Consider the following 27,719-nt stretch of genomic DNA (forward strand, 5'->3'; position numbering starts at 1 on the left):
GAGTGAAGCAGGCAGAGAGGTGGAAGGAGGAGGGAGAGGAAAGGAGACGAAGAAGGGCCATCACCCAAATGTTCCCCAGCCCAAGAAGCAGCCTGGTCCTGATGCAAGATCTTCTTCCTCTTCCGGGGAGGAAATGAAGCTGGGGCTGTCAGACCCAGGGCAACGGAGGAAGCCCGCCGAAGGACTGCGGGGTACAGGAGATGAGCACTCCGCTCAGTTCCCACAGCTCCCTGGACTGGGGAAAATCCCTTTCTCAGCCACCAGGGTTCCCTGAGGGTTTGGGCCCTTCCTGCTACCCCTCCAGTCATCAAAGGACCCTGGAAACTACCTCACCACCCCTCTCATCCCCAGAGGCTGCTGCCTCTCCTTTGCCCTATCTCGGTTTCAGGTCTGCTTTACTGTGAACGTCCTGGGCCTCTGGAGCCAGGCCTCCCAGGTGAGATGATCCAGGTGGCCAAAGGTCACAGTGCTCAGCAGTCACATGCTCTGAAGGAGACTGCTCTCCCTCCCACAAGAGCACAGCCTGCACCTGTAGCCAGCAAGTCAAGTCCCAGCCCCAGAAAGCCAGAAGCAGTTCTACAGTAACCCAGGGCCACGAAAAGTGACGAAAGCATTCAGGAGTGATCTTCCCCGTCCACCCCAGGCCTTTCTGCCCACCTACCTTGGGGCACCTGTCCATTGGCCCTCCTACCCTGTACTCAAGATCTGCTTCTTCAAACCCACCTGCCAATACAAAGTTATTCGCCCCAAACGACCTGAAATCGAAGGTCACACATTAGGCCCTAATCAGGGAGCTAGAACTCAATGCTCTGTTTTGTTTTATAATTTCACAAGAACATTTCATTTATTAAAATAATTCCTGTAAACTCTTTTGGAATAATAAAATCATTTTCCTTGCTTGAGGAGCATGGCAAGTGGAAGTACTTTTATTTCAAGGCACCATAAAATGAGAGTCTCTCTAAGAACACCTCGGCCTCCACATGTGAAAATCCTTAAAAAAAAAAAAAAAAAAAAGGAGAGAGAAAGAAAGAAAAATGCCTTACAGTGATCATGACCATCCACAAACTTTTGTTAATGTGACTGTCAACAGGATGTGGTTTACAGGGGGCCTGACACCACGATTCTCACTGATGACCCTTAGAACAGATCCCCCAGCTCCACCTCCGGCCCCGGAAGGGCAAGAGGGATGAACTGAACCCAAGTGGGGTTGGGGAAACCTTCAAGACCCCAAATCCCTGTAAACGCGGCAGCTCTGGCTTCTTCCTCCTCCTCACTTCTCCTCCTCCTCGCTCAGGTTGGCATTCCCTGGGCGCATGGACATCAGCTTGGTTTGCAAAAGAGCCGCTAGTTTTTTGGACGTCTTTTTGAGAAAGGCGCTGCCTGGGTGGGCACTGTTCACGTGCAGGTACAGGTCCTCCTGGGTGGGGCCCGTGTAGCCACAATCCTCGCAGACGTAGAGCTTGTCCCGGCGTTGCTTGTAGGCATACTGCTGCTGCACCCCGTGGATCTTCTTCAGGTGGGACTCCAAGGAGCAGCGCTGGGTGAAGGCCTTGTTGCAGATGTCACATTTGTAGGGGCGAATGCCTGCAAGGTCGATGGGCAGACATATCACCAGTGGGGTCACGGTCACGCCAGAGCCTCCCAACCATGAAGCCATTTAAAAACATCATGCACAACCCAACAGCAGAAAACCAAACCTCCTGATTCAAAACCAGGCAGAGGAACCGAACAGATCTTTTTCCAAAGAAGGCACGCAAAGAGCCACCAGGTACGTGACAAAGTGCTCCACGCAGTTGGTCGTCAGGAGAACATGAATCACGGCTGCAATGAAATATCACCTCCCACCTGTTAGGATGATTATCATCAAAGACAAGAGATAGCAAGGGTCCTTGAGGATGTGGAGAAAAGGGAGCCCTAGTGCACTGCTGGTGCAAATGTAAACTGATACAGCCATTATGGAAACCAGTATGGAGGTTTCCCCAAAAAACAAAAATTAGCACTACCATGTGACCCAGAAATCTCTCATCTAGGATCTATTTCCAAAGGAAATGAAAAGAGGATCTCAAAGACACATCGGGACATCCATATTCACTGCAGCATTTTTAACAACAGCCAAGACATCCAAATAACGTAAGTGTCCATCAGCGAATGCATGAATAAAAAAGATGTGGCATATTTATACAAGGGAGTATTATTCAGCCACGAGAAAGAAGGAACTCCTGCTATTTGCAATATCGTGGATGAACCTCACGGTATTATGTGAAATAAACCAAACAGAGAAAGGCCAATACTGCGTGGTACCACCTGTGTGTGTATAAAAGTCAAACCCATAGGAACAGAATGTGGATAAATGGTCGCCAGAAGCTGAGGGCCGGGAAAAAAAATCAACCTGACCAGCGACTCAACACGAGGAAAAAGATTCCCAAGGGTTCCCAACATCCACGTGAGCAAAGATAAAAAGAGATGCCAACTTAGCAAAGAAACACCACCTGGCTTTGGGAGGAAAGGTTTTTGGTTTTCCCACTTGTATGCCTCAATGTTTTGATTTTATAGTGGGCAAAGTAAACCTTGTTTTTATTTTACTTGTGGTTTTCCTGGAAACAGACCCTGTAAAAAAGATTCCAGTCTGTGAGTGAAGAAAGAAGTGAGGCGGCGAGAGGAAGGAGCCCTACAAGGTGGGGACAGCAAGGTAGTCACTGCTGTGAGCGACCAGAGTCCAGTTCCACTGGACAAGGTGAAGGGACAAGGTAGAACACTCACCTCTGAGTCATGTCGCCCCTCACAGCTATGGTCTCCACCACCTACTGCCCCCCACCCCCGCCCCCACCCCCTCCAGCAGCCTGTCAGGGGCTGTCCCTGGGGGGTGCCGATTTTCCCTCCCTGTCTGGTGCCAGCAAGAACGCTCTCAGACAGAGTAGCAGGTGTGGGCAGTTGCAACAGGGATGTGTGTGCCCAGAAATGGCAGGAGCCAGGGGCGTGGGCTGGACACGGGTAGCATTTGCCACAGTTATGAAAGCATTTCCAAACCAGATCTCTCACTGGCCTTTAAATTGGGCTAATATCAGTGGGGCTTGCTTTCTAGATGGAGAGTTCCCACGTGCCATCTCCACCAGGGATCATCTTAGAGCCCAGAGGCCAGCAGAGCCATCCCTTACAGGAATCCCCAAAGCCTCCGATGCAGAATTTAAGGGCATGCCAAAAACTCATCAATCCAGTGAGATAATATTTCAAAAATTGAAACACATTTAAAAAAAATCCATAGGAACGAGTTATCAAAAATCTTAAACAAGGACAAGACCCAACAACACCATCCTCGAGCTTGAGGCGAAAGGAAAAACACGCACTCTATGTAGATGTTTTCATGTATTTTTTAAATGGTTATTCCTTTCCCCCATAAAGTTCTAGCTGTTGAAAAAACATACTGCACAACTGAAAAGTAGCTGAATTAAAACTCACACTTAAAAATGTTTCAATATATTTTTTTAAAACACGAAAATGGAATTTATGATGATTTTACTATCCTGGCTTTAATGGAAGCAAACTTATCCAAAGATATTTTCAAAATCTACTTTTTTAGCTTCACAATGCTCTGGAGGATTTCTCCATGTTGGTTCCTATAGCTCAGTTTCATTCCTTTTCAACAGCACCGTGGTGTTTTGTCAGACGGCTATACCCAAATGCCATCTCTCACAAACCAGAGATAGACTGACTGCCTTGTAACAACCGGGTCCTTGCCTTTGCTCCTGGGGCCAACAGTCACACTGCATCCCCTGGGAGCTTCTGGCCATGCAGAGTCACAGCTCCCCCACCCCTCAGACTGAATCGAATGTGGAGCCATGGTCCTCAAACCCAAGGGGCTCATCAGAACACAGACTCTTGGCCCCAGCCCTGGTGTTTCTTGTTCTGGGGTAGGGCTGAGACTCCCGTGTTTCTAGCGAGTTCCCAGGTGATGGTAAGGCTGCTTGTCCGGGGATCTCTTTGGGAGTCACATGTCTAACTCCACGCCAAATGAAGCATGACCAAAACTGAAGCAGGAAGAAACGAACATTCGAAGAGACCCATGACCAGCAAGGAGATTGAATCAGTAACCAAAAAAACTCCCAACAAACAAAGTCCAGGACCAAGCGGCTTCATGGACAAATTCTACCAAAAGAGGCATGAGGATGGTACTTCGGGGTCTGAAAGGAGCCCTGGCCTCAGTATTTTCTCTCCCAGGTTACATGTCCCCATTTTCTTAATGGCAGATGATAAGGGAAGTTGAAATGGAAAAAAACTATTTCCCCCCACCTCCATCCAACCACCCGAAGGGTTTGGAAACCGAACCCCTTCCACTTTTCATCCAGTCCATGTCCAGGAGCACATATGTGAAGCATATCCTGTAACACGCATGTGAAAAAGGTGTATTGGGTCAATGCAATTCTATTCAGGCAGAGTGCAGGTCGATCTTACATTCCACACATTCTAGAACAACTGCCAGAAGTTTAGAAACTCCTTTCTAATCCTCGGCACTGGGCAGGCACATAATAGGTGCTCAGTAAATAATTTTTAAATGAAGGAATTAATGAATGAACCCCCACTGGCCCAGAGAAAGAGATTTAAGAAACAAAGAGATTTAAGAAACTGGCAAATTTAAGTGGGGTGCCTGGGTGGCTCAGTCAGTCATCTACCTTTGCCTCAGGTCATGATCCCAGGGTCCTGGGACGGAGTCCTACATCAGGATCCCTGCTCAGTGGGGAGCCTGCTTCTTCCTCTCCCTGTTGCTCCCCCCGCTTATACTCTCTGTCAAATAAATAAATAAAGTCTTTTTTTTTTTTTTAAGATTTTATTTATTGGAGAGAGCAAGACAGAGATAGTGAGAGAGGGAGGAGAGGGAGAAGCAGGCTACCTGCTGCGCAGGGAGTCCTATGTGGGTGGGACTGGATCCCTGGACTCCGGGATCATGACTGGAACCAAAGGCAGACGCTTAATCAACTGAGCCACCCAGGTGCCCCAATAAAATCTTTTTTTTTTTTTAAAAGAAATTCACCCAGAGACCAGTTACTCCTTTCAATAGTTATTGGAAATAACCCACTACTGTTTTAAAACATCCAAACTAAACACGTGGAGAGAACAGTACACTTCCCCCACATGAGCTCCTAGGCCCCCCAGGAAAGGATGTTTCAATCCTGCTCTAGGAAGCCCATCCCCTTCTGTGACCTAGAAAGGTGATCCGAAGTGGCTGCTGACCAGGGCTTTGCCAGATCCCTATCCCCTGGCAGAGGTAAGCGTGCTGGGAGCACATTTCCTTCTGCATCCAGCAGGTCGGCCGAGCCCCTTCCACAGACAGAACCCCCAACAAGGCCCAGGGCAGCAAAGGCTAGAGATCCCAGAGCCCTGCATCATCCAGATGACAGAGAGAATAGGGATGACCGCTGCAGGTGGGCTTTTCCCAGGGACGGTGGGATGTGAGCCGGGCTCAGAGGACAAGGGACTCACAGACACCAAGATGGACGTTAGACGGCAAGCACCAAAAACTGCAGTTAGGGCAATTCTGACTTTTGCACACCTGCTTCAATTCCCCTCTCTGGAAATACCACATTCATCCGTCACTCACTGATGCAAGCAGACACGGTCATGCAGCAGCCCCCGGGTGACCCTTTCTGGGCTTGGGAACAAAGCCCTTCTTCCCAGAATCCCCAGCCCGCCATAAACTCAGGGGTGGGTGGGAGATGAAGGTGGGCAGAGAGGACACCTGGGCAAAGGGGACTGATGCCAAGGCCTCCCCAACTCTGGGGACTTACCCACCTTAGTGCCCTGGAGCCAAGGCCAACCTTGGCCCTGTCTGGAGTGGGATACCGGAACTCGAAACCACAGCTGTACCAGACATCATTAACCTACTGACACCACCCAGCGAGAGTCCCAGGCCTCTGAAAACCCACGCATCACACATCTGCCACTCATCACGTGAGCCCACGATGGATGGCTGAGCCCCTCCAGACCTCAGTTTCTTCACCCATAAAATGGGGATAACATTCATACCCCCTTGTTAGGCCACTCAGAGGATTAATGGCAACATCACCTGCAAAGGGCCCAGCACATTATTACGTACTCAGTGGGATACAGCCCTGAGAGTTTACAGTCCAGCTCAACAGAACAAGGGTATGCTCTCCTCCTAAACTGGCTGGCGGGTACATATGTAGTATGTATTTACATTGGCTCAACATAGACACTTCACACGCACTTTGGGATGTGTTGTTTATTTCCCAGTGCGGAAAGAAAAGGATAATTGTTTTCAATATGGTCATGAGGGTCTGGTGGAGAGAAGAGTGGAGAGACCTCCATTTTGTTGGTAACCCTCTGGAATGTTGTGCCAAACGGCCTCTCTGACCTTATGCAAAAAAACACTGCATTGGGTCATCCAAAAGGGTTTCTTCTCTTCAAATTTTCTATTCCTATTACCAAAATCAAGCTTTGCATTACACATCTCCAAAGAAAATTCTTGGCTACAGGTACTTTCTGCTTGCTCTCCTTGCCACAGCCTGGTGCTCCCTTGCTGAACTTGTACAATCATGAACTTCGGTAAGAAGCTTTTTACAGTCCTCCTTGTGGGAGTGGGTCTTCAGGGCAGCCTCCCTGGTGGCCATGGCCACCAAAGACTGCCATGTGTGTTGTGGCCGTGCCCACCAAAGACTGCCATGTGTGTTGTGGCCGTGCCCACCAAAGACTGCCATGTGTTGACCTCTGGCCCATTTTAAGGAAATTATCTAAGGAAAGACAGACACAGGTAGACAAAGGAGGTGTAAGAATATTCATGGCAGTCTGACTTATTTAAGGAAAGAAGGAAGGAAGAAAAGAAGGGAGGGGAAGAAAACTCTGAGAATGGAAACAAGTTCATCATTTGGGACAAGGGGAAATCATGGTGCCTCCACACTGGAAATTGTCATAATCTCATATTAAGAAATGCCCTGACAACTATTAAAAAGAGGCGTGTCTGCCTGTATAGATATAAAAGAGGATCCAAGGTACATATGACATGAAAAAAGCAATGAAAAAAAAAAAACAACTTTGGGGGATAAATATTAATTGGTGGTTTGCTTTAAGGTGTGGAACTTTAAGGACTTGGAAGGGGAGGAAGGCTTTACTTTTCTTCCCTTTCATTTCCACCCCCCACTTTTCTATTATTTCTTTAGCTAAAAAGTAAGTCAAAATGAAATAGAGCAGGGACAGCCTGATGAGCCCAGGAGGCGATCCCACCAGACATCCTTGAACTCCCTAGCCGTGGAGTTTATACTTTCTTCTTTCTCTGCCATCTGCCCCACTCCAAACTTCTCCCAATCTGCATTTTTCCTGGACGAGTCAATCCTTCCCTGTAGGTTCCAAACAAAGACACTATTGTTTCCTCTTCTTCAATCAAGATGGGATTTGTTTGCCTTCCAGTCCCTCTCAAAGTGGCCTGATGGAAGATAAGGCCAGAGGGCGTCCCAAGGGGTGGGGCAGATACTGCGGTGGGCCCATGCCCCCTCCCCACCTCCCTGGCCTCCTCAAGTCTACATTCCTCAGCTTCTCTCTCTGGAACTCCAGAAGCTTCCTCAGGAATGGCCGGCAACAGGAACGGCCTCCTTTATTCCAGAGTCAGAAAGTTATAACCAAGGTGGGTTACACCTCACAGCATGAGACCTGTGAAGTCTGCGCTAGGGACCCCACAGATGCATGTGGCCTTCTCAGCTCTTTAGAGTGGCTTACAAGTTCTCATCTTCACCGGCTGGAGTCTCTTACAGAGTCAGTAGCCATTTTCCGAACAAGAAAAAAATAAAAGACTTTCAGTAAATGCTGAACTTGTCTGAGGGACCTTGGCACATCTGGCCATACCAGTCAACAATGCCCGGGCCACGCTGTGGCCCTGGATGAACGTGGTTCTGCCTGACAGGCGCCCACATGCCACTGGTGGTGCTGGGTCCCGAGGAGTGAAGTGGGGTACTCGGTGCTGAGTGCGGCACGTGCAAATACTGGGTATTACGTTTTATTCTAGAATACGGATTCCCCCGCTACAAGGCAAATCATTTTCTTCCATGGATGGCCGTTCATAGGAGGCATTCCAGCTGGTTCAAACTAAACATTGAAACAAACCCAAAAGAATCTTCTCTAAAAACAGGCCCGTGATATGATGTTTTTCATAGGCAGCGGACTGAATATACATTCGTTTCTTTCTCCTTCTTCTTCTTCTTCTTTTTTTTTTTTTAGGATTTTATTTATTTGAGGGAGAGTGCTTGAGCAGAGGGGGAGGGGCAGAGGGAGATGCAGACACCCCGCTGAGCAGGGAGCCCAATGCAGGACTCGATCCCAGGTCCCAGAGATCATGACCTGAGCTGAAGGCGTATCTGGAACCAACTGAGCCACCCAGTCATTCCACATTCACTTCTTTCAAGCTCATGGCCCCTTCTATTTTGACCAGAATCTCCCACACTGGCCTCAGTGGTCCCGTCAACTCCAAAATAGAGCAGTTTCCTCTACTATGTGTGTCGGGGAAGCTGCTGGTCCATTTGCAGACCCCCCCTTGGCTAGCTAGTGCTTCATGCTGCATATATCCTGTGTGGCCCACTAACGGCCCCCGACTGCCCCCTTCTCCAAGAAATGGGCACTGGGCAACTGACCTCCCAGCCCAGGGGAGAGGCGGCTGTCTGACTGACATCCAAGTGTCCCCCACTTGCCTATAGTGTTTTCACACCCCAGAGCCCCCGCGGGACCAGGCTGAAGGCCACATCTCTGCTCACCCCCTGCCCCTGCTCTGTCCAACTCCCCTCCCCCCTCCCTCCAGGTTTCCTCTGACCCCTCCCTCAAGAAATCAATTTTATAAGAAGCACATCTCAGAATCTGCTCCTAGGGAACCTGACCCAAGACAGTCTGGATTGAAAACAGCCCTTGTTTGCAGATTTGTTTTCACAAAATGTTAGTTTTTTGTGCATCAGTTTCTGTCTTCCAACCTTGAATAAGATGTCATTTGACTAATATCCCCTCTCCCCATCACACACACACACACCCTCTGAGTTACTTCTTTCTTGGTGAAGTAAAAACAAAACAAAACAAAACAAAACAAAAAACCCCTTAATCTTTTCTTTCATCCACTTGGATATTAAGGTAAGACATTCACAGGCTCTGGTTTCCCTGGGTCTCTTTCGAGGTGTCTCTTTGTGTTCTGAGTCTTTCCTTAGAGGCCCTGTCCCTCCCAGCACAGGACAAAAGGAGACCTGGGGGAAGGAGAGATTAATCCTGGCTCTCTCCACCACTCTCTTTGCCCACCTCATTGATGCTGTAGCCACAGTTCTCAATAGAAGGGTCCTGTGATCCCAGCTAAGTCTTTAAATGAGTCATGACTGGTCCAGTCAGAATCTAAGCAAATATAGGCTTCGCTCATCTACTGTCTCCCATATCTGTGTTCACACATCTTTGCTTCTGGTCAAAATACATTTACTTGTAATCGTCAATAGCAAAAATCCAACCTTCACGTCTTCATCAAGACCCAGCATTCTGGTAAGGTCTTTTGGAACCAGAGAGGTTATGTACACGAACTTTGAAAATGATGATGAGAATCCTAGATTTTTGCTCTTTTTACTGACTAACCCTTTTGTGTAGAGCTTGAGGGAAGGCAGGGCAGTCCCTCCCACCAGGAGGCTATGGCTGCTCCTTCCACTGCTGGCGTGGCTGCATCCCCAAGCCAGAAATCCTTTTTTCCGTTTGCTACCGTCTAATTTGCCAGTAAGCCCTTTGCTCTCCATTCTGGTCCCTTATTACCTGGAGGCACATCTCCAGCAGCAAATAAACCAGGGCAGGAAAAACAGGTTCAAGACATTTCTGTAATTCTATTTGTTGATCACTTAAGGAAGCAAAATTATGTTTGAAAAAATTTTAAATTACTTGTAGATTTGATCTTATAGTCAATGCTGTCCAGCAGACATTAAAGTGCAAGCCACTCTGTAATCTTAATCCAGTAGCCTTAATCCAGTAGCCTCATTAAAATAAGTAAAAAGAGGGGCATCTGGGTGGCTCAATCAGTTGAGCATCCAACTCTTGATCTCGGCTCAGGTCATGATTTCAGGGTCATGAGATCGAGCCCCACACGGGCCATGCTGGGTGTGGAGCCTGCTTAAGGTTCTCTCTCCCCCTCTTCCTTTGCCCCCTCCCCCACAAATGTACTTTCTCTAAAAAACAAACAAATAAATAAATAAGTAAAAAGAAAACAGGTGAAATTAATTTCAATGATATATTTTAACCCAATGTATTCAAAACATTACCATTCCAACATGGAATCAACATCAAAAACTGAGATGGTTTACATTCTCATTTTGCATTAAATCTTCCAAATCTAGTGTTTTCCACTTAACACCACATCTCAGTCGGACCAGCCACACACTGGGGGCTCGGTGGCTACCCGTGGCCAGGACGGCTGCAGCTCTTCCCCTTCTAGATGCCTCCCCTTCATGGAGTAAACTGTGAAGCTCTTCAGGAAAAGCACGAGGTGGAAGGCATTATGATTCACCAACTTTAGTAATTTTCAGCCCCTCTGAGTCACTAGAAATGTCACCTTCGAGGAGCAAGAGAGGGAGGAGCTCAGGAGTCTGAGATGCCAGCCATCTTCCTCCTTGCTCACCCTGCGGGTATCCTGGTGCCACGGAACACGCACGCTCAGACTCCCGTGCTGAGGAAGGCACTGGGAGGCAAAGGGGACAGAGAAGGAACTGACAAAATGGAAGACCATGAACTCCAGCACCAGCTGGTCTGGTTCCCTGCTCCACTGCCTCTGGTTATCTGACTTCCCTGAGCCCCATCTGATCATCCATCAAGTGGGGCTCGCTGACTCCTTGGGGATGAGATAGCAGCGATAAGTGCTGAGGGCCTGGCATGGAGGAAAGTGACTACTCGGGGCTTGCTGCTGTCTGAAGATGTGTGACCTTCTGCGGGATTCCCAGCCTCTGCCAAGCCAACCCCCTCGATTGCTGACCCTTCTTGTCCTGAGAGGACACTGTCAACACCCGCCACCCCTGAGCCTTCCACCGGGTCATCTCAGTTCCAGGAAAGTCAGTTGCTTTCCTGCATCTGTCTTCCCAGAGACCTGCAAGAGGCTGGGGGGAGGAGCTGCCTAGGAAACGAGGGTCCCAGGTCCCTCCCCATCAGGGAGAAATGGGAGTTACTGGATAAATAGCCCAGCTTCCTCACCCCTGGAGCAATTCTATGGAGCATTCTACATGGTTCCTCAGAGGGTCCCCAGTGGGGTCGAGCCCCAGCTGTCCACAGTGATAACCCGCCCATTAGCTGGTTCTTATCGGCTGTCTTCCCCTCCCCATCTCCTCTCGTAGCCCCTCATTATGCTTCCTGAGATCACCTCCCAAAAAAGACAGCTTACCCAAACCCACAGGACCCTCTCCAGCCCACTGCTCCCTCAGCATTCTCCTTGCTCCAGCCTAAGGGGCCTGCCTGGCCACACAGAGATCAAACTTTTGCTGATTCACTGGTTGCTAGGGACTAAAAAAGAAGCCTTACTGCCAGACCCAGGAGAGGACACACTACATGATTCCATCTCTACTATGCTCAAAACCAGGCACAGTAATTAATGCTGTTACAAGTCACACAAGTGGTACCTCTTGGAGGGAAGGGGATAGTGACACAGAGAGGAGTGGGGCCTTCTGTGGGCTGGACAAATGTTAGGCCCCTTATCTGTGGGTTTGCTTTCAGTGATTTCAGTTACCCATGGTCAACCACAGTCCAGAAACAGATGATCCTCCTCCTGACCCATCAGCAGAAGGTCAACAGTAGCCTAACACTACGTCATACGCCTTGCTTCATCTCATCGCGTACGCATTTTATCATCTCACATCATCACAAGAAGGGTGAGTATAGTACGACAAGGTACTTCAAGATACAGAGACAACATTCACTTAACATCTATTACAGTAGATCGCTCTAATTGTTCTATTTTATTAGCAGTTATTGTTGTTAATCTCTTACTGTGCCCAATACATAAATTAAACTTTATCATAGGTTATGTACATATAGAATATATAGGGTTTGGTGCAACCTGTGGTTTCAGACATCCACTGAGGTCTTGGAATGGATCCCAGTGAATAAGGGGGACTCCTGTAGTCTGTTTCGAGGTCTCGGTGCTAGTTATCTGGGTGTGTTCACTTTGTAAAAATTCCTCAACTCGTCAAACTATACATTTATGATTTGCGAGCACTTCTCCAGCGTGCTACATTTAAATGAAAAATCCACTTCAGAAAAGGTTTTTTAAAAGGAAAAAAGGAACTTTTGAGTAGGCCAGCCCACTCTCTCAGACGGAGGACCCTCTTCCCAGGCCAGGGAAAGAGCTCCTGGCCAGCACTCTCAGAACCAAACAGTGTGATGAAGGTTATAAAAGAAATCCAAATAGGCAGGATCAGAGAAGGGCCCTGGGTGAGGATGGAAGTGCTGGGATCTCCCTCTGGAGGGAGCAATGGACATCTTCCTATCCCACCAAGATGCCAGGGAACCCTGAACTCTTAAAGGGCTGGAGGATCGGGAGACTATCTACAGTAAATTCTATGAGGCTGTAGGGAGAACAGGTCATGACCAGGACGGGTCTGAATGGTCAGGACAGGATGGGTTTACATGAGATGAAATGGGACAGGATGAGACGGGGTGGGGATCTGAAGGTGGGACCCAGAGTGTAAGGAGCTTACATGAAGTCCATCAACATGAGAAGTCTGGATTTCATCTCATCTAGAGTTGGAGAATTTTCAGAAGGGAAATGTCACCCTCAGAATTGTCCTCAAAAGATCCCTCTTTTGAGGTGTGGAACTGTGGGCCTCAAGGGGAAGTCTAGGGGCCAGATGTTTCTAAATTAAAACTAATGAGGCCTTAACCGATCAGAAGGGCTGGGAGAGAGGCCAATGGGCACCCCCAGGATTCTCTGTGAACTGAGCTGGTAAGGACCCAGGTCCACGCTTCATCAGTCAGGAAACTGAGGAAGGACCAAGGGGAGGAAGACACTTGGCAGCCTCACACAGGAGATGAACATCTCCTTTTCTTCCTGAGCTCTCAGGAGCTCCATCTGAGACAGGCTTACATCCCCACAAAGGAGCAAAGGACACCACCTGTGAGACCACAAGAATCCATTCTAACAGTCAGCCCAGTGACAGCTGAACTCTGCCCCTGGGGAGTCTTGTGTTGGCGGTCACAACTCCGAAAACACTTCCAGCCCGTGACCCATCTTGAGGGGCCCTAGAACTTGGGCCATTACCACACCAGACAGAGGCGAAAACAGCGTCTGAAAAGAGGCTTTGCCGGGCTCAAGGTGACTCAGCTGCCAGTGGCACAGCCGGGAGCTGAGCCCAGATGCCCCAACCTGCCCATCTTTCCAGAAATGCCACCCTGCTCCACGCTCCCGATGTGGTCTTCTGGTGGCCGAGGAGCAGGAGCTCCGCCAACAAAAGCAACCTCGAGGGGCACACCCCCCTCCTCACCTGTGTGTGTACGGACGTGCCTCTTCAGGTCAAAGGTGTCATTGAAGCCCTTGCCACAGAAGGTGCACAGGTGCCTCTTCACCTGGTTGTGGCACTTGAGGTGCCGGTTGAGCATGCGCTGCAGCCGGAAGGCCTTGCCGCACAGCTCGCAGCTGTGGGCCGCGGGGTCGCTGCATGTGCCTGTGGTGAACTGGGGAGAGAGAGAAGGAGGGGGTGAGGGCTCCAGTGCAGATGGGCACATGAGCTCAGCCCAGGGGTGCACCTTCCCCATGTTTCGCCTGGCTGGGGCTCCTGACCCCTAACCCTAAAACTTCCAAAGGGGATTGGGAAAGAAAGAACCAGAAGCCCTGTCCCACATTCATTCACCCCGCCTGCCTCAGAACAGACTTGTGATTTCTGGGCACAATGGCTCCCCCGAACATCTACACTTGCGGGCCTGGCGCAAGTCACTGGAGGCTGGATGAGGGGACTGATGGTGGGTACTCCTGCGGTGGGAGAAGGTGGTGCCCTCCTCCTCCTTTGCTCCTTCCTGCTGGCCGGAGCTCCATCAGCCACTCTGGACCATCGAGGGGGAAGCCTGTGCTGAGGATGGAAGGGCAGAAAGAAAGGAGTCCAGGGGCGCCTGGGTGGCTCAGTCGTTAAGTGTCTGCCTTCAGCTCAGATCATGATCCCAGGGTACTGGGTTCAAGCCCTGCTACAGGATCCCTGCTCAGAGGGAAGCCTGCTTCTCCCTCTCTCACTGACCCTGCTTGTGTTCCCTCTTTGGCTGTGTCTCTCTGTCAAATAAATAAATAAAATCTTTTAAAAAACATTAAAAGGGAGTCCAGGTCCTGATGAGGCATGGAGCCTGTTGTACAGAGTCCCCCAAGACAGACACGGTCAATTCCTTCTTCCCTGTGCCTGCTGCTCCCTCCATCAGCAGATGGAGACTCTTTCCTTTCCCCCGGGAGCTGGGCAGGGCCTAGGTAATTTCTAGGTCTTAAGACACTCTGCAGCTGGGGGCACCTGGGTGGCTCAGTCAGTTGAGCGTCTGACTCTTATTTTGGCTCTGGTCATGATCTAAGGTTGTGACATCGAGACCCACTCATTGGGGCTCCATGCTGAGCGAGCATGGAGCCTCCTTGGGATTCTACCCCTCTCTCTCTGACCCTGGCCACTCCCCACCACTGTGGGCCCTCTCTCTCTCTTAAAAAAAAAAGAGAGAGAGACTATGCAGCTTCCACATGTTCCCTCTTAGAAGCCAGCTGCCTTGTAAGACTATTATGCTGCAAGGAAGCTCAAGCATCCATGGGGAGGACAAGACCACTGGCAGAGCCACTGAGATGCCAGATAAAGCCTCACTGGGCCTCCCAGCCCAGTCCATGTCTGTCATCAGCTAAGGGACTCTGGCCAATGCCACCCAGGGTAGAGCTGCCTTGCCGGGCCACACCCCAGCCACACCCAAACCTGACCCACAAAAGTAGGAACACCTAACATGATCACTTTGGGAAGTGACTTGGTCAGGACCCCACAGCTTCATTCTCACAAAATAAACAAAAAACCCAGGCCCTGGGCTTCTAGTCCCACATGCCCTCAACGATGCTGGCCACTTCAAAGGCAGAAACTTGAATCTATAATTAAGTGGTGAAAAACACCAGAGCCAATATATTCATCAAAGGTTTCCTAGTTACCAAATCAAATCCTTTAGAAGCTTGAGCCAACTGCTCCACTATTTACAAAGGGGGCTCATAACCTGATTTTCATACAAACATCATTAACAGGAAGAGTCGGTCCTTGCTGGCTCAACACCTCCACAACCTCCAACACCCTTCAGCTTCCCTCCACCCTTGGTATCACCCTCCTCGAAGACCCAGCTCAGCTACTCCCCCCTCCTCGATGCAGCTTCTCCAATTACTGCAGCTTCTGCCCCAGCAGTTTTCTGTGCCAGTGAGACCAGGGCCATCAAACCCCAGTGTGCACACAAATCCCCTGAGGCTCTTGTCAAAACTTAGGTTCTGATTCAGCAGGTGTGGCAGAGTCTAGACTCTCCCGGGAGATGCCACTGTGGCATAGACTGTACTGGGGACATGAGGCTAGGGTACGGCCCTCCCACAGTTCAGCACTTTATCCCACTCGTTCCAGAGGGTTCTGAACTGCACAGATGTTTCCTCAGCGTTCATCTCGTCTCCTCAAGTAAAGGCCTTTGCAGAAGTCAGCAAGGGTTTGTGCGGCTTGCTGCCCCCCCCCACCCCCCAAGCTCTGACTCGGGCCGGGGCACAGGGGGTTGATGGGCAGTGGCTCACAAGTGGCAAAATACAAAGGGACTTGGGGAAGGCACAAGACCCCAGAACACAGTTTTTCGGTCGGCCTCCTCGTCTGCATGGGGCTTCATTTGTCTCAGCGAACTTATGGAGTGCCAGGTCTGCAGCAGGCCCTGTGGTCAGAGCTGGAGGCAGCACAGTCACCAGGATAGCTTGTCCCCAAGAAGCTGCCAGTCTAGTGGAGAAGCAGACCCATCAGAAGGCCACTGATATTGGGGAAGCTCCAGGCGCAAAAGACACCTCGGAGAGGCACCTACGCCAGGAGTAGTGAGCTCACTCCTCAGCCAGGCAAAGATGAGTAGGAAAAGAAGGGCAACAGCAAAGAATATTCCAGAAGAGGGCACTAGGCAACAGGGAGACTGCGTGTGGTTCTGCATGACGAGCCTGAACCCAAGAGAGCAGTTAAGGAAAGAGAGCTGGGGTAGCAGGGAAGGAGAAACTCAGCTCTATTCAAAAGGCAGAGGGGCCACTGGAGGGCACATAGGAGGATGGCCTCAGGGGTCGGGTTGTTGACCCAATGGGTAGCCCCCTGGGGCCTCCCAGCTGCTCACAGCCTAGCTCTGCCCTGTATCCCCCAAAAGGGTAGGGCCTGGCCCTCATCCTGAGGGAGACCCAGGTGAGCCCAAGACTTTATTTCTGTCACTAGGATGGGACAGGTCTTCTCCTTGCCGGGAAGTCCCCATTCTGGGCATTGCAGCCCTTGAAGGGATGTGAAAGACTAAATATGACCCAGAGTGCCTGGGTGGTCCTGGGATCAAGTCCTGAGTCCAGCTCCCCGCTCAGCAGGGAAGCTGCTTCTCCCTCTCCCTCTGCTTCTCCCCACTGTTGGTGCTCTCTCCCTCATATAGATAAATAAAATCTAAAACAAAAACAAAAAAAAAAAAACAAAACAAAACAAAACAAAAAAAACAAGACAAATATGACCCAAGTCTTGGCAAACTGAGTATCTTGAGCTTCTGAAGGCCGAGTCTACACAGGAGAAAGGTCACTGAGAGCTGGTGACAGAACACAGACAACTGACCCAGGCAGTTTGATTAAGAACGTGCAGAAAGCTAGAACTGTTCCTGCAGAATGTTCTTAAGGCCTTGCCAACTTACAGTCCAAACCCGAACTCCTGTTTACTTTAAGCCTTTTGGTAAATTCCTATTTTTAAAATGCTCTGCATGTAATATGGATACCTTCTATTAGAGTCCAGGATGAAAACCTTAAATCCCTGGCATTATTTTGCTTGAACAGAATAAAATCTTGAAGGATAGAGAGAAAAGAGGTTAGTGACAGTTTAAGGGAGTGCAGGCCCAGTGGATCATCTGACCAAGATACAGAAAGCCTTTTAACACAGGGGAGAACTTGAGAATGGGGGAGGAGACTGGGCACTAAGCTCTCCCCTCCCCCACCACCTGCAGTCCCAGGAAGAGTTTTCCTCTGGTTTTCAAAACCAGAAAAACAAAAACAAAAATAGAAATTCTTCAGGTGTGCCTCCACAAAGGCAAATTTTCCATTTCTCTATCTTCCTATACATCCCCCATTCCACAGGATGGCAAACTGAGCCTGCACCAAGGGGCTCATTTAGGGAATCCATGAAGCACTGTTTGCCACCTCTCTATGACCAATCCAGCATCCGGACATTAACGAATTGTATCTGAAGCCTTAAAGGGGCCTTGGTGAAAGATGTGTAGTTAATTAAATGGCAAAAGACCATGGCTGATGAAGCCAGCTTCTGCCAGACTATTTCAATTCTCAGAAAGGAAGGACTATTTGTAGGATAAATTCCTAAATGAGAAATTTATCCCAGAGTGTATTTCACATGTCAGGTGCCCTGAAATTCTGTCTGTAATGGCAAAAGACCAGGAACTACCTATACGTCCATCCATAAAGGCTTTGAAAAGACAGTAGAACCATGTAACTAAAGCAGCTAGAAAAAGGAAACAGTGTCAGCCGTCAGATACCTGATCCAGCCCAGTCAAGCCTCCAGAAGATTCCAGTTGGCCACCATCTGATCATAACCATGAGAGAAACCTCAGGCAAGAATGGCCCAACTAAGCCCAGTCATTCTGCAGAACTAGAATACAAAATAATAAGTTAGGCTGCTAGGGGTGCCTGGGTGGCTCAGTCTGTTGGGCGTCTGCCTTTGGCTCAGGTCATGATCCCAGGGTCCTGGGATTGAGCCCAGCTTCAGGCTCCCTGCTCAGCTGGAATCCTGCTTCTCCCTCTTCCTCTGTCTCTCCCTCCGACCCTGTGCTCAGGTGTGTGCGCTCTTTCTCTCTTTCTCAAATAAATAAAGTCTTTGGAAAAAATACACTTAGGCTGCTAAATGTGGGGTTATTCGTGAAAGCGCAATAGGGAACTGTAATAGTAAGAAATGGGTCACATTCTCTCCAGAGTACCAGATCTGCCACATTTCCTAATGTTCTCCCCCAGGATCGGCTGCAGGATACAGACAACATATCCGATTCCCGGAATGACATCCCAGGGGCCTGAGTACCAGCAATCCCTCCCCAGGTCACTGGGCCATCTTTACAATGTTTACAGAGTTTTACACCTAACACCCGACCTCCTAAAGGTTCAAAATAAGGTTAACCAAATCTGACCTCATTACCCTACTTTGCAAGTAGTAGACCCAAACTAGTTATGTCTTGGCCATCTTGGTTACAGAATGAGAGGGGAACAAACAGACAAGGAGTGCTAGGGATCAAATAAAAATCTACTCCTGCCATCACCCACTTGTGGGATGTCATTTAATATCCCTGAGCCACAACTTCCCTTGTGTAAGGATGATAAAATGGCAGGGTGCCTGGTGGGCTTGGTCGGTGGAGCATGTGACTCTCGATATCTCAGGGTTGTGTGTTCGAGCCTCACGTTGGGTGTAGAGATGACTTAAAAAAAAAAAAAAAGATAAAATGGTATTAGGTGAGCTGTCTTCAGCAGTACAAGGATCTGAGAGCAGAGTCTGTTTTCCTTTTCCTTAAGTTCAAGCCCTGCTTTGCCACTTACAGTCTGTGGGGCGCAGGCAGGTTACTTCCTCTCTCTAAGCCTGTAATACGTGCACAGTAACTGTATCTGCTTCTCAGAATTGTTAAGGAATTAAATAAGAAAAACTATGTAAAAAACACCTGGAGGGGGTGCCTGGGTGGCACAGTGAGTCAAGCAATGAACTCAGTTTTGGCTTTAAACTCAGCTCAGGATCTCAGGGTCCTGAGGTCACCCTGAGTGGAGCTCCATCCTAAGTGTGGAGTCTGCTTAAGACTCTCTCTGCCCCTCCTGATTGTGCTCTCTCTCTCAAATAAAATAAATAAATCTTAAAAACAAAAACAAAAACAAAGGACCTGGAGGTCGGTAACACATAACTCATAAGACAGGTTCCAAAGTTCTGTGACCCTGAATAAAAGATAATTGGTCCAAATCTCTCGTTTCTCTGTAGCCCATTTGAATTTTCTCTCTCTGATGGGGAAAAAAAAGGGGGGGAACTAACCTTCAGTATGAGCAGACAAGGCCCAATCCTTCATCCACAACTCTGAAATCCAAACAGCTCTGAAAACCAACGTTCTCACCTACCTCCCTTCGGCCATAAAAGTGGGCCCGAGCAGATATGGAGCTACGAGGCAGACTTCATCCCCTTTGGTGTCAATATTCCTGTGTTTTGATATGGAACTCACTAAGATGTTTAATTATAGGGCACTGCTCCAGACCTGCCGTGGTGGTGGGGTGGGGTATATACACCATGCTACCTTCTGGAAAAGTTCAACAGTCTCACCCTTTATCCAAAATTAATCCTTCGCAAAAGGCTTCTTTTTTTTTTTTTTTTTAAAGATTTTATTTATTTGACAGACAGAGATCACAGTAGGCAGAGAGGCAGGCAGAGAGAGATAGAGGAGGAAGCAGGCTCCCTGCTGAGCAGAGAGCCCAATGTGGGGCTCGATCCCAGGACTCTGGGATCATGACCGGAGCTGAAGGCAGAGGCTTTAACCCACTGAGCCACCCAGGCACCCCCGCAAAAGGCTTCTTAAGGAAATGTGGGAGCTACCATGGATGGTGGGAGGTGACATCGGTCTGGAGATTGATTCAGGGCAAGAAAGACGAAGAGAGACTGAGTGATTCTCCAACCCCATGGTTGGGGGGCACTTTCTTGCTTGCTGTCCTGTTTCCTGCAGGATCTCTACTTTCATTTTAAAAAACACACAGGTTTCCCTCTAGGTCTTCTAAAAAGAACAGGTCTTTGCAGCAAAAACAAACCAATCATTGTATCAGGGCTGCTGAAAACTGCAGGAGTGTCTGGGGAGGTAGGGACGTTGACTGGCCCTCTGACCAAAAAAAAAAAAAAATGCTTTACTTTCTGTTGATGCTTCCACCAGACAAGTTTATTAAATTATTAATGGTCCTATTTCCTGTGGGAGAGTACTGTGAAGGTGGTGGCCATTTGGATAAGATTTTCACACTAAGCAAGGGGCACCTGGTTGGCTCAGTTGGTAGAGCATGGGACTCCTGATCTTGGGGTCGTGAGCTGGAGTCGCATGTTGGGCAAAGAGATTACTTAAAAAAACAAACCAACAACAACAACAAAACAAACAGGGGCACCTGGGTGGTTCAGTCAGTTAAGCGTCTGCCTTTGGCTCAGGTCATGATCTTAGAGTCCTGGGATCGAGCCCCACATCAGGCTCCCTGCTCAGAAGGAAGTCTGCTTCTCCCTCTGCCTCTGCCCCACGCCCCTGCTCGTGCTCTCTCTCTCAAATAAATAAATAAATAACATTAAAAAAATCAAACAAACATGCTAAGCATATTACCCAATTCCCTTGGAATAAAAAATTCCCTCCTGGTCCCTGTATCACTTACTTCTTTAGGGTTCACAACTCCACTATATGGTAGAATGGAGAACCTTTTCAAACACAGGGATAATGAAGAGCATACATTCTTATAATCCAGGAAAAAACTGTGGCTCCAAGAGATCTAACCTGCCCTTGGTCGCATACTTGTAGGTGCCCACATCGAGATTTTAGGTGTGCTCTGTTACCTACAAAACTTATATCTATACTTCCCCTGGACATGCCCAAGGATCTGGGCATGATGTGGGGGAGACAGAGAGGATGAATCCTATTGTTTGTCTCATATCATGGTGAGAAACAGCTTCATGTCAGACTGTCAACCCTAATGGCTACAGTGTCAAAAATACCTCCCACAATGCAACACAACAACCCTAAAAGAACAAGGACTCTTGGGTTGGACTTGGCTACTAAAAACTGTGTCAAATTCAAGGAAACCCCTCTGGGTTTTCCCCTTCTTTCCTTGAAAATGAGGGGATTGGACCACACAAGCTTTAAGGGTCTCTGTAGTGGTTCCTATGGATGGATACTCTTCTCAGCATCTATTCCGACTTTTTCTGGTGGGCCTTCCCATACTGTGGAGGCTAAAAAGGCATAAACTACATTTCCCAGGCTCCCTTGCGGTTTTAGATGTGACTTGGGTTCCACCAATTTACATGAGCTACTAGGAGATTTGAATTTGGGCCTGAGTTCATTGGGCAGAGGCATCACGATGCAGGAGCAGGCAGCCATAGAGGCCATTGGGTGTAGCTCCCTTAGTGGCCAGTTCTGCAGGGTGTCTCTGGGATTATATCCTGGTCTTTCTTTTGGTCCATTTATTAGTCTATCGTTAACCATGCTCAGCTGAAGCTAACGACAATGGATTCTGTTGTCTGCAACTAAACCCATGTTCAAATGAAAAGCCAGTGCAATGAACACTTACATGGTTCTCTTATTCCTTTTCCCCCTCTTCATTAATTTAGCCTTTTTTGAGCATCTCTTCCAGATATTTTCCCAGATCTATATTTCTTCTTACTCCCTATCTCCTTCCAAATGTTGTCATTTACATCCTGCCTGTACTTCTATTCTATGTTGACTTCTATCCTCCTATGAGTCAGGCATTACTGTACCAGGTGCTGGGGATACGAGCCCGGTAGGAATGTTCCCTGCAGTCGGTGGGTCTAGAGTCAAGAAGAGGAGTCTGGTCAGCCAAATGTCAGACACACAGTCAGTGAGTTACAATGGGGGCGGGGGCGAGGGGAAGCCAATTCTCCCTCAGGAGATAAAAGACAACAGGCAAGGAGTTAGAGACAGAGCTTATGCTCTCTTACAAAAATCAAATGGATGGGTTTTTAAAAACCGCTTAAATCCATGATTCACAACAATATTTTAAAAATAAACAAGTTGGCCATCGCTGTAGAATTCTGGTGAACCAACAGATTAGCTGGAAAACTGGTACACGAAGGGAATCTTATTTGGCCTTTCCTAAAGGAACTGTCTCACTGGGATCCAAACAGCAGGGGAGGGGAAATATATCTCTATACAAGAATATTGGCTAAGAAATGAAGGACAGACTATCACAACCACTGATAACCTAAATCACTTAGACTCTGAGTATTGACAGCTGCTAACATCACAGAGAGGCAACCAAATACCGTGTGCTTCTTGATGTTAAGAGATGACCCTCTCCCCCGACATATTTTTTTAGCTAAAATAAATACACTTGAGCAAGCATCTAAAGCAAGTGTTGTCCAACAGAACTTTCTGCAATGACAGAAATGTTCTAATCTGTATTGTCTACTACAGTAACCGCTGATCTCACGTGGTTACTGAGCACCTGAAATGTGGCTCGTGCAACTGAGGGACTTAATTTTTAATTTTACTTAGTTTAAATTTAAACAGTCATGTGTGACTTTGGCTACCATGGTGGGCAGTGCAGCTACAGAACCAACTACCCATTTAGAGAAAACACAGAAGACCAAGGAGTGTTAGACTCCGTGGTGATGCATTCCTCAAAATCCAGACTGTTAGCAACACTCCAAGCAAATTACTCATCTCTTCAATAATTAACTTATAAGGACATGGAAAAGAGATGGAGGGAACGTGAACAAATTATAGAAGAAATGAAAAACATGTCAGTCGATTACATGTGTAGACATTGTGTGGTCCTGATTCAGCAAACTGAAAAAAATACAAATTTATAAGACAATCAGCAATGTAGGGCACCTTGGTGGCTCAGTGGGTTAATCCTCTGCCTTCGGCTCAGGTCATGATCCCAGGGTCCTGGGATGGAGCCCCATATAGGGCTCTCTGCTCAGCGGGGACCCTGCTTCCCCCCACCCCCCTGCCTGCCTCTCTGCCTACTTGTGACCTCTCTCTGTGTCCAATAAACAAATAAAATCTTAAAAAAAAAAAAAGACAATCAGCAATGTGAATACTGCTGTTAATGTGGGTGTGATCATGTATTTTGGCCTTTATCTATCAGAGGCACATTCTGAGGTATTACGGTTGAAATAATATGATAAATGAGATTTGCTTCAAAATCATGGGTCGGGGATGGGCGGGGGGTTGGATGGGCAGGAATGGCCATAGATTACTGGTTGTTGGGGCTGGGTGACAAATGATGGAAAGAAAGGAAAAAGACTACCACACGTTCCCACGTCCGGAACAACTTGAAGACTTGGACTACAGAGCCAGGTAAAAGACCAAAAATACTTTAGAAGGAATGCTACATTCAATTCCTTTTAAAGTACCCTTGGGAGAGGCCAAAGGAAGAGAACCAGAAGGGGAAAATGGGAGAAGACAGATTCACTTGCTACTCTACACTTGCACCTGGGTCCCACCAGCCACTGAGTCAGGAAGGAAAAATGTCTGTCAAGTAACTGATTTAAATTCAGAGTTACTTAGCTCCTGATAAACCTTCAAAGGAAGGGCAATGGTGGTCAGGATTCCTGGAGGTCTCTGCCCTGCAGCTGAAGTCCTGCGAATGGGGCCAACACAGAAGAGACGTAAAGCCACCTGGATCTGTCACTACCGCCCTCTTGGATACACATGATCTCTCCACCTCAATCTGTTTGGAAAATTACTGAATCCTTGGTAGTAAAGAGACAATTTTGCAAACTGCCCCGAGGCACACAGCCATAGGCAGATAGGCTGGAAAATGCCAGTTTCCTAACCAGCACCTGCAACTCCTTTCTAGATCCACTTACCAGCACAGCAGGATTGGCAAATCCCTTGTTCCCACTGTAGGCAACAAAACGTTGCACCTTATGGAAACCTGCCATACATCACTGTTTGCTAACTCCCTTGAGTTAGCGAACACGCTTGAAAGTGCTAGACACTCTGCACCCTCATTTCATCTAACTAATCCTTGTGAGAGGCCGATTCTATTGCTTTTCCATTTTACAGGTCAGGAAAACGAAGACTCAGGCCAGATAATGTGTTCCTAACACAGCTAGTGAGATGGACCCAACTGATGTCTTCCTTCTCAGGACCCTTCCAGAACCCCTCCTGTGCAGGAACATCTACCCCTCTCAGCTTGGCCCCTTCAGCATCTCACCCTGGCCCAGCTCCTCACCTTCTCCCACTCTTCTCTCTGACCCTACCAGGTCCATTTTCCATCTTCAGGGACCAGAACTTTGAGTACTTTACCTACTCAAGCTTCAGGCTCAGCCCATGCCCCTGCTCTAAAGCCTGCCTCTCCCTTCCCCACTGCCCTCAAATCCACACCAAGAAACCTTCCCTGGCTCAGAATTTATTACATCTTTGCTTGTGCTTTAGCATTCCTTTTGCTGGAACAGAATTATTAATTAATTGTGTCTTCCCACCAGCCCAGATAATTCTAGCTAGAGCTAATGGGCACCTACCACGTTCCCCTCTTCACTCACTTACTATGTTTACCACTCTTTAAGGTAGGTATCATTATTATTCCCATTTCACAGACAAGGAAACTGAGGCCCAGAGGGATTAGCCACTTACCCAATGTCAGGCAGCTAAAAAGTGACAAAGCCAGAGCCTAGGTGCTTAACCATTACTGTTAGATAATTCTAGAATACGAGGCAGGGAACATTTTTATCTCCTGGCTGCCCGGCACAGAGCAGGCACCCCATAATGTTAAATGGGACTTTGCCTCTCTCGGGGGCACTGGCTCAAACCTGCCCCTCCCCTAGTCCTGTGAGCCAACTGCTAGGTGAGTGCCTTTAAGTCATACAAACTCAGTCATTATGCATCACCAATGGGCCTCATCCTGGAGAAGCATTCCTTTTCTTCGGGTTAAGAAACTAATTTTTAAGAGAGCAGCGGGGTTTGTGTGGAACTCTAGAATTAAGCAATATGCTAAGTCACAAGCAATTTGGACAATCCTCTGAAACCGGCCAATACTACAGAGGATAATTCTGGAGGCTTGGAGCATCTTAATACCAACATGTCTCCTATTTTCAGATGGAGGCTGAGAGGGGAAAGGAATCTAAACATCCTTAGTAAACAAATGGAACTTATCCGGAAGTTGTGCGAAGGTTGCGGAGCTAACACTCTACCCCAGCCCCCAGCCCCAGCCCTGGGGGCAGCATGTAGGCAAGATCATAGAAATAATATTGTGGCTTATTTATTCCTTTAATCCAGGGCTCCAATGGCGATGTATGCCTGGGACAAGAGAGAGCTCCTAAAATACTGGTTAAGGGACTGGATCTTCCTCCCCTGCCACTTTCTCCCCAGGGTAATCTGGGAAATTGGGGGACGGAGGGGCAAACAGACTACATGCAATCCCAAAACAACGTTGCAATTGTCCTTCCAGGCCGGTGATAAATATGCAAGTGGGACACTTTGTAGAATTTCCTGGAGGGCAGAGTTACCAGCCTCAGGCAAACTGTCCCCTCCCACTTAACCCCATCGGGCCCACAAAGCCTCAGGCCGGCTGACTTTGAACCTCAGCGGCCCACTTAACACCAAGCAGCATGAGCCGTAGCAACCTTTAAAGACGTCTTTCCAGAGGATTTTGGCTCCAGCCACTAGCCTCAATTCATAACCAAATGCACCCTAGGCAGCCCCCAAGCCAAACCCCAGGAACCAGTAATATTCATAGGGAGGGATGGCCTCGCCCAGGAAAAGTAACCTAGTCTTACCCAATCCACAGCAAACACTAGAGTTCCTCCTCCCCATCCCCCCATCCCCCTCCTGGGCAGCAGGGCTGCAGGACCGCCCTGGCGCGCGCAAGAATTATCGCCCACCACCCAGGGCCTGGAGCCCGCAAAGTCCCACTAGGCTAGGAAATGGGGTCATGTGATTACTAAAACACCACTCTGAGACTCCAGCTGACTAAATCAGTGGAATGGGATTCCTTAATCTTGCGGGTAGCGGATACATTTGAGCAGGGGATCATGTAAATTCTACCCAGAAAAGCCAGATGAATGTCTCGATAAGATGTCGCCTACCATTCTAGAAGACTTGAGGTGGGAGGGAATGAAGAATGATAATGCGGGGTAACGAAAACTCCAAACCACTGGGGGCGGGGCACTGAGGCAATTTGCAGTTGAACCCCTTTATCCATCAATTTAATTCAGGAAGATTTGAGAGAGATGACAAATTTAAAGTGCCCACCACAGACCTCCGGTCTAACGGGCACTCCATAATTGTCAATGGGAATAGCTGTTACCGTGAGAGGTTCACTGTGTGCCAAACAGCCGCCACTGCCTCCAGAACGCAAGGAAGAGTGTGAAACTCAGAATTATAGCGCTAGGAATGCGCCGCAGAGAATGGAATTCCTGAGAGCCTGGATCCTTCCTTTCCGAACCCGGGAACCCCGACGGCCTGGTGATTCTTCAGGCTCTGCACACAGAATGGGGTACTAGAGGGCCGAAACTGGGCCTGGTTCTTTTAGGCAGTTCCAAGGCCACCCCCGCGGACCATGCCGGCTCAGGAGCCGGCCTCCAGGGCTTAGAGGCGCGGGCCGTTGGCTACCCAGCAGACAGGAGGACGCGCAGAGCCGCCCTGGCCGAGACCCAGAGGCAGGTGCAGGAGCCGCGCAGAGGGCGCGCTCGGTGCCCGGGTGCACGGGTGCCCGGGTGCGCCGGCGGGCGCGGCAGGGAGGGGCGCCGGCTCCCGGAGCCCGACGCCAGGGCGTGGTGCAGGTGGCGGCCGGGGCAGAGTCGACACCGTACCTTGATTTTCGACCTGGCGACCGGGCGCTGCATTACCGCCAGGTGTCCGCCCGGGCCCTCGGCGTCGCCGGGCTCGGAGATTTCGCGTTCGGGGGCGCGCGGGGACGAGCTGCTCTCGGCGCCTCCAGGCTCCCCCGCGCTGCTGCTGCCGCCGCTGCTGCTGCTGCTGCCGCCGTCGCTGCGGCAGTCCTCGGGGGGGTCGTGGAGCAGACGGTCCAGGCCCACTGCGGAGGGAGGGGCGGTGCCCCGACACAGACACGCGGCGTCAGGCCCGGGCGTCCGCGGCAGTTTGACCTGCGGGCGGTGCCGCCGCCGCCGCCCCGCCCTGGACCTGGGCACCTGGCCAAGTGGGCAACACGCGGGGGTGGACGAGCGAGTCCCCGGCTGGGCCTCCGGAGCGAGCACGGGATTTGGGGGGCGGCTCCTCGGTCCTAATCTCAGCGCCCACAAGGAACCGAGGGCCTTGGGTTGCTGCGGACCCCGCGCGCCAACTTCCCTCTCTCTGGGATAGGGGGTTAGGGGTCTGATCTCAACCCACCCAGCCCGAGGGGCTGACGGATCCTGGTGCAATCCCATGAGGACGTGGGACTAAGAGTAGCCCCTACTGGCCTTCGGTCTCCCCTCCTTCGGTTCACCTCGGCCCGCGCGGCAGCCAACGGTCCCGCCGCCGGGCAATTACTGGCGCCCACTAGGGGGAAGGGGGCGCAGGGCGTCCCGGGTTCCCAGCCTCTCACTCTCCGTCTTACCGCTCCTCAAGAAGCACCCCCCTCCCCGCCGCCCCGAGAGAGGCGGCAAGGGGTGGGGAGTCCAGGCCCGGCGGAGGAGCGGAGGGGACCCGACCACCCCTGCCCCCACTCCGGGAGTCCCGCGCCCAGGCCCGGCCCCCGCGCGGCGCTCACCTGGGATGTAGGTGTCTGCCCTTTCCTCATCCGGGAGCTCATCCCAGCTGCGGACGGAGACTCCCGGGCTCCTCCTCTTCACCAGGAAGACTTTGGGCAT

The 27,719-nt window shown here is 49.5% G+C and overlaps 1 protein-coding gene across 3 annotated transcripts; it reads right to left on the reverse strand.

The window, feature by feature from the left end:
* Nucleotides 1–1,011: 1,011 nt before the first annotated feature.
* LOC111141835 (ovo like zinc finger 2) lies at nucleotides 1,012–27,719 on the reverse strand. Of its 3 annotated transcripts, none has more exons than XM_022494669.1 (5): nucleotides 27,620–27,719; nucleotides 27,060–27,182; nucleotides 26,721–26,944; nucleotides 13,473–13,662; nucleotides 1,012–1,584 (listed from the first exon to the last, which is right to left on the reverse strand). In XM_022494669.1, exons 1-5 carry the CDS (start codon nucleotides 27,717–27,719, stop codon nucleotides 1,271–1,273), a joined length of 951 nt encoding a protein of 316 aa, XP_022350377.1. In that variant the 3' UTR covers nucleotides 1,012–1,270. The 3 variants fall into 3 exon arrangements, with proteins under 3 accessions (XP_022350377.1, XP_022350376.1, XP_022350378.1); XM_022494668.1 differs by lacking the exon at nucleotides 27,060–27,182 and adding an exon at nucleotides 27,259–27,408; XM_022494670.1 differs by lacking the exon at nucleotides 27,060–27,182.

This window comes from Enhydra lutris, unplaced genomic scaffold, assembly GCF_002288905.1.
Source record: "Enhydra lutris kenyoni isolate GAN:26980312 unplaced genomic scaffold, ASM228890v2 scaffoldscaffold6, whole genome shotgun sequence".
In the NCBI taxonomy this organism is placed as follows: domain Eukaryota; kingdom Metazoa; phylum Chordata; class Mammalia; order Carnivora; family Mustelidae; genus Enhydra; species Enhydra lutris.

What these genes read in the sequence shown, in the direction of transcription:
- LOC111141835 (XM_022494668.1), bottom strand. Translation starts at nt 27,719, where the DNA reads ATGCCCAAAGTCTTCCTGGTGAAGAGGAGGAGCCCGGGAGTCTCCGTC. An exon ending in CCGTCAGCCCCTCGGGCTGG is followed by an intron (nt 26,945 to 27,258) that starts GTGGGTTGAGAT and finishes CTCCCTCCGCAG; the next exon opens with TGGGCCTGGACCGTCTGCTC. An exon ending in TCGCCAGGTCGAAAATCAAG is followed by an intron (nt 13,663 to 26,720) that starts GTACGGTGTCGA and finishes CTCTCTCCCCAG; the next exon opens with TTCACCACAGGCACATGCAG.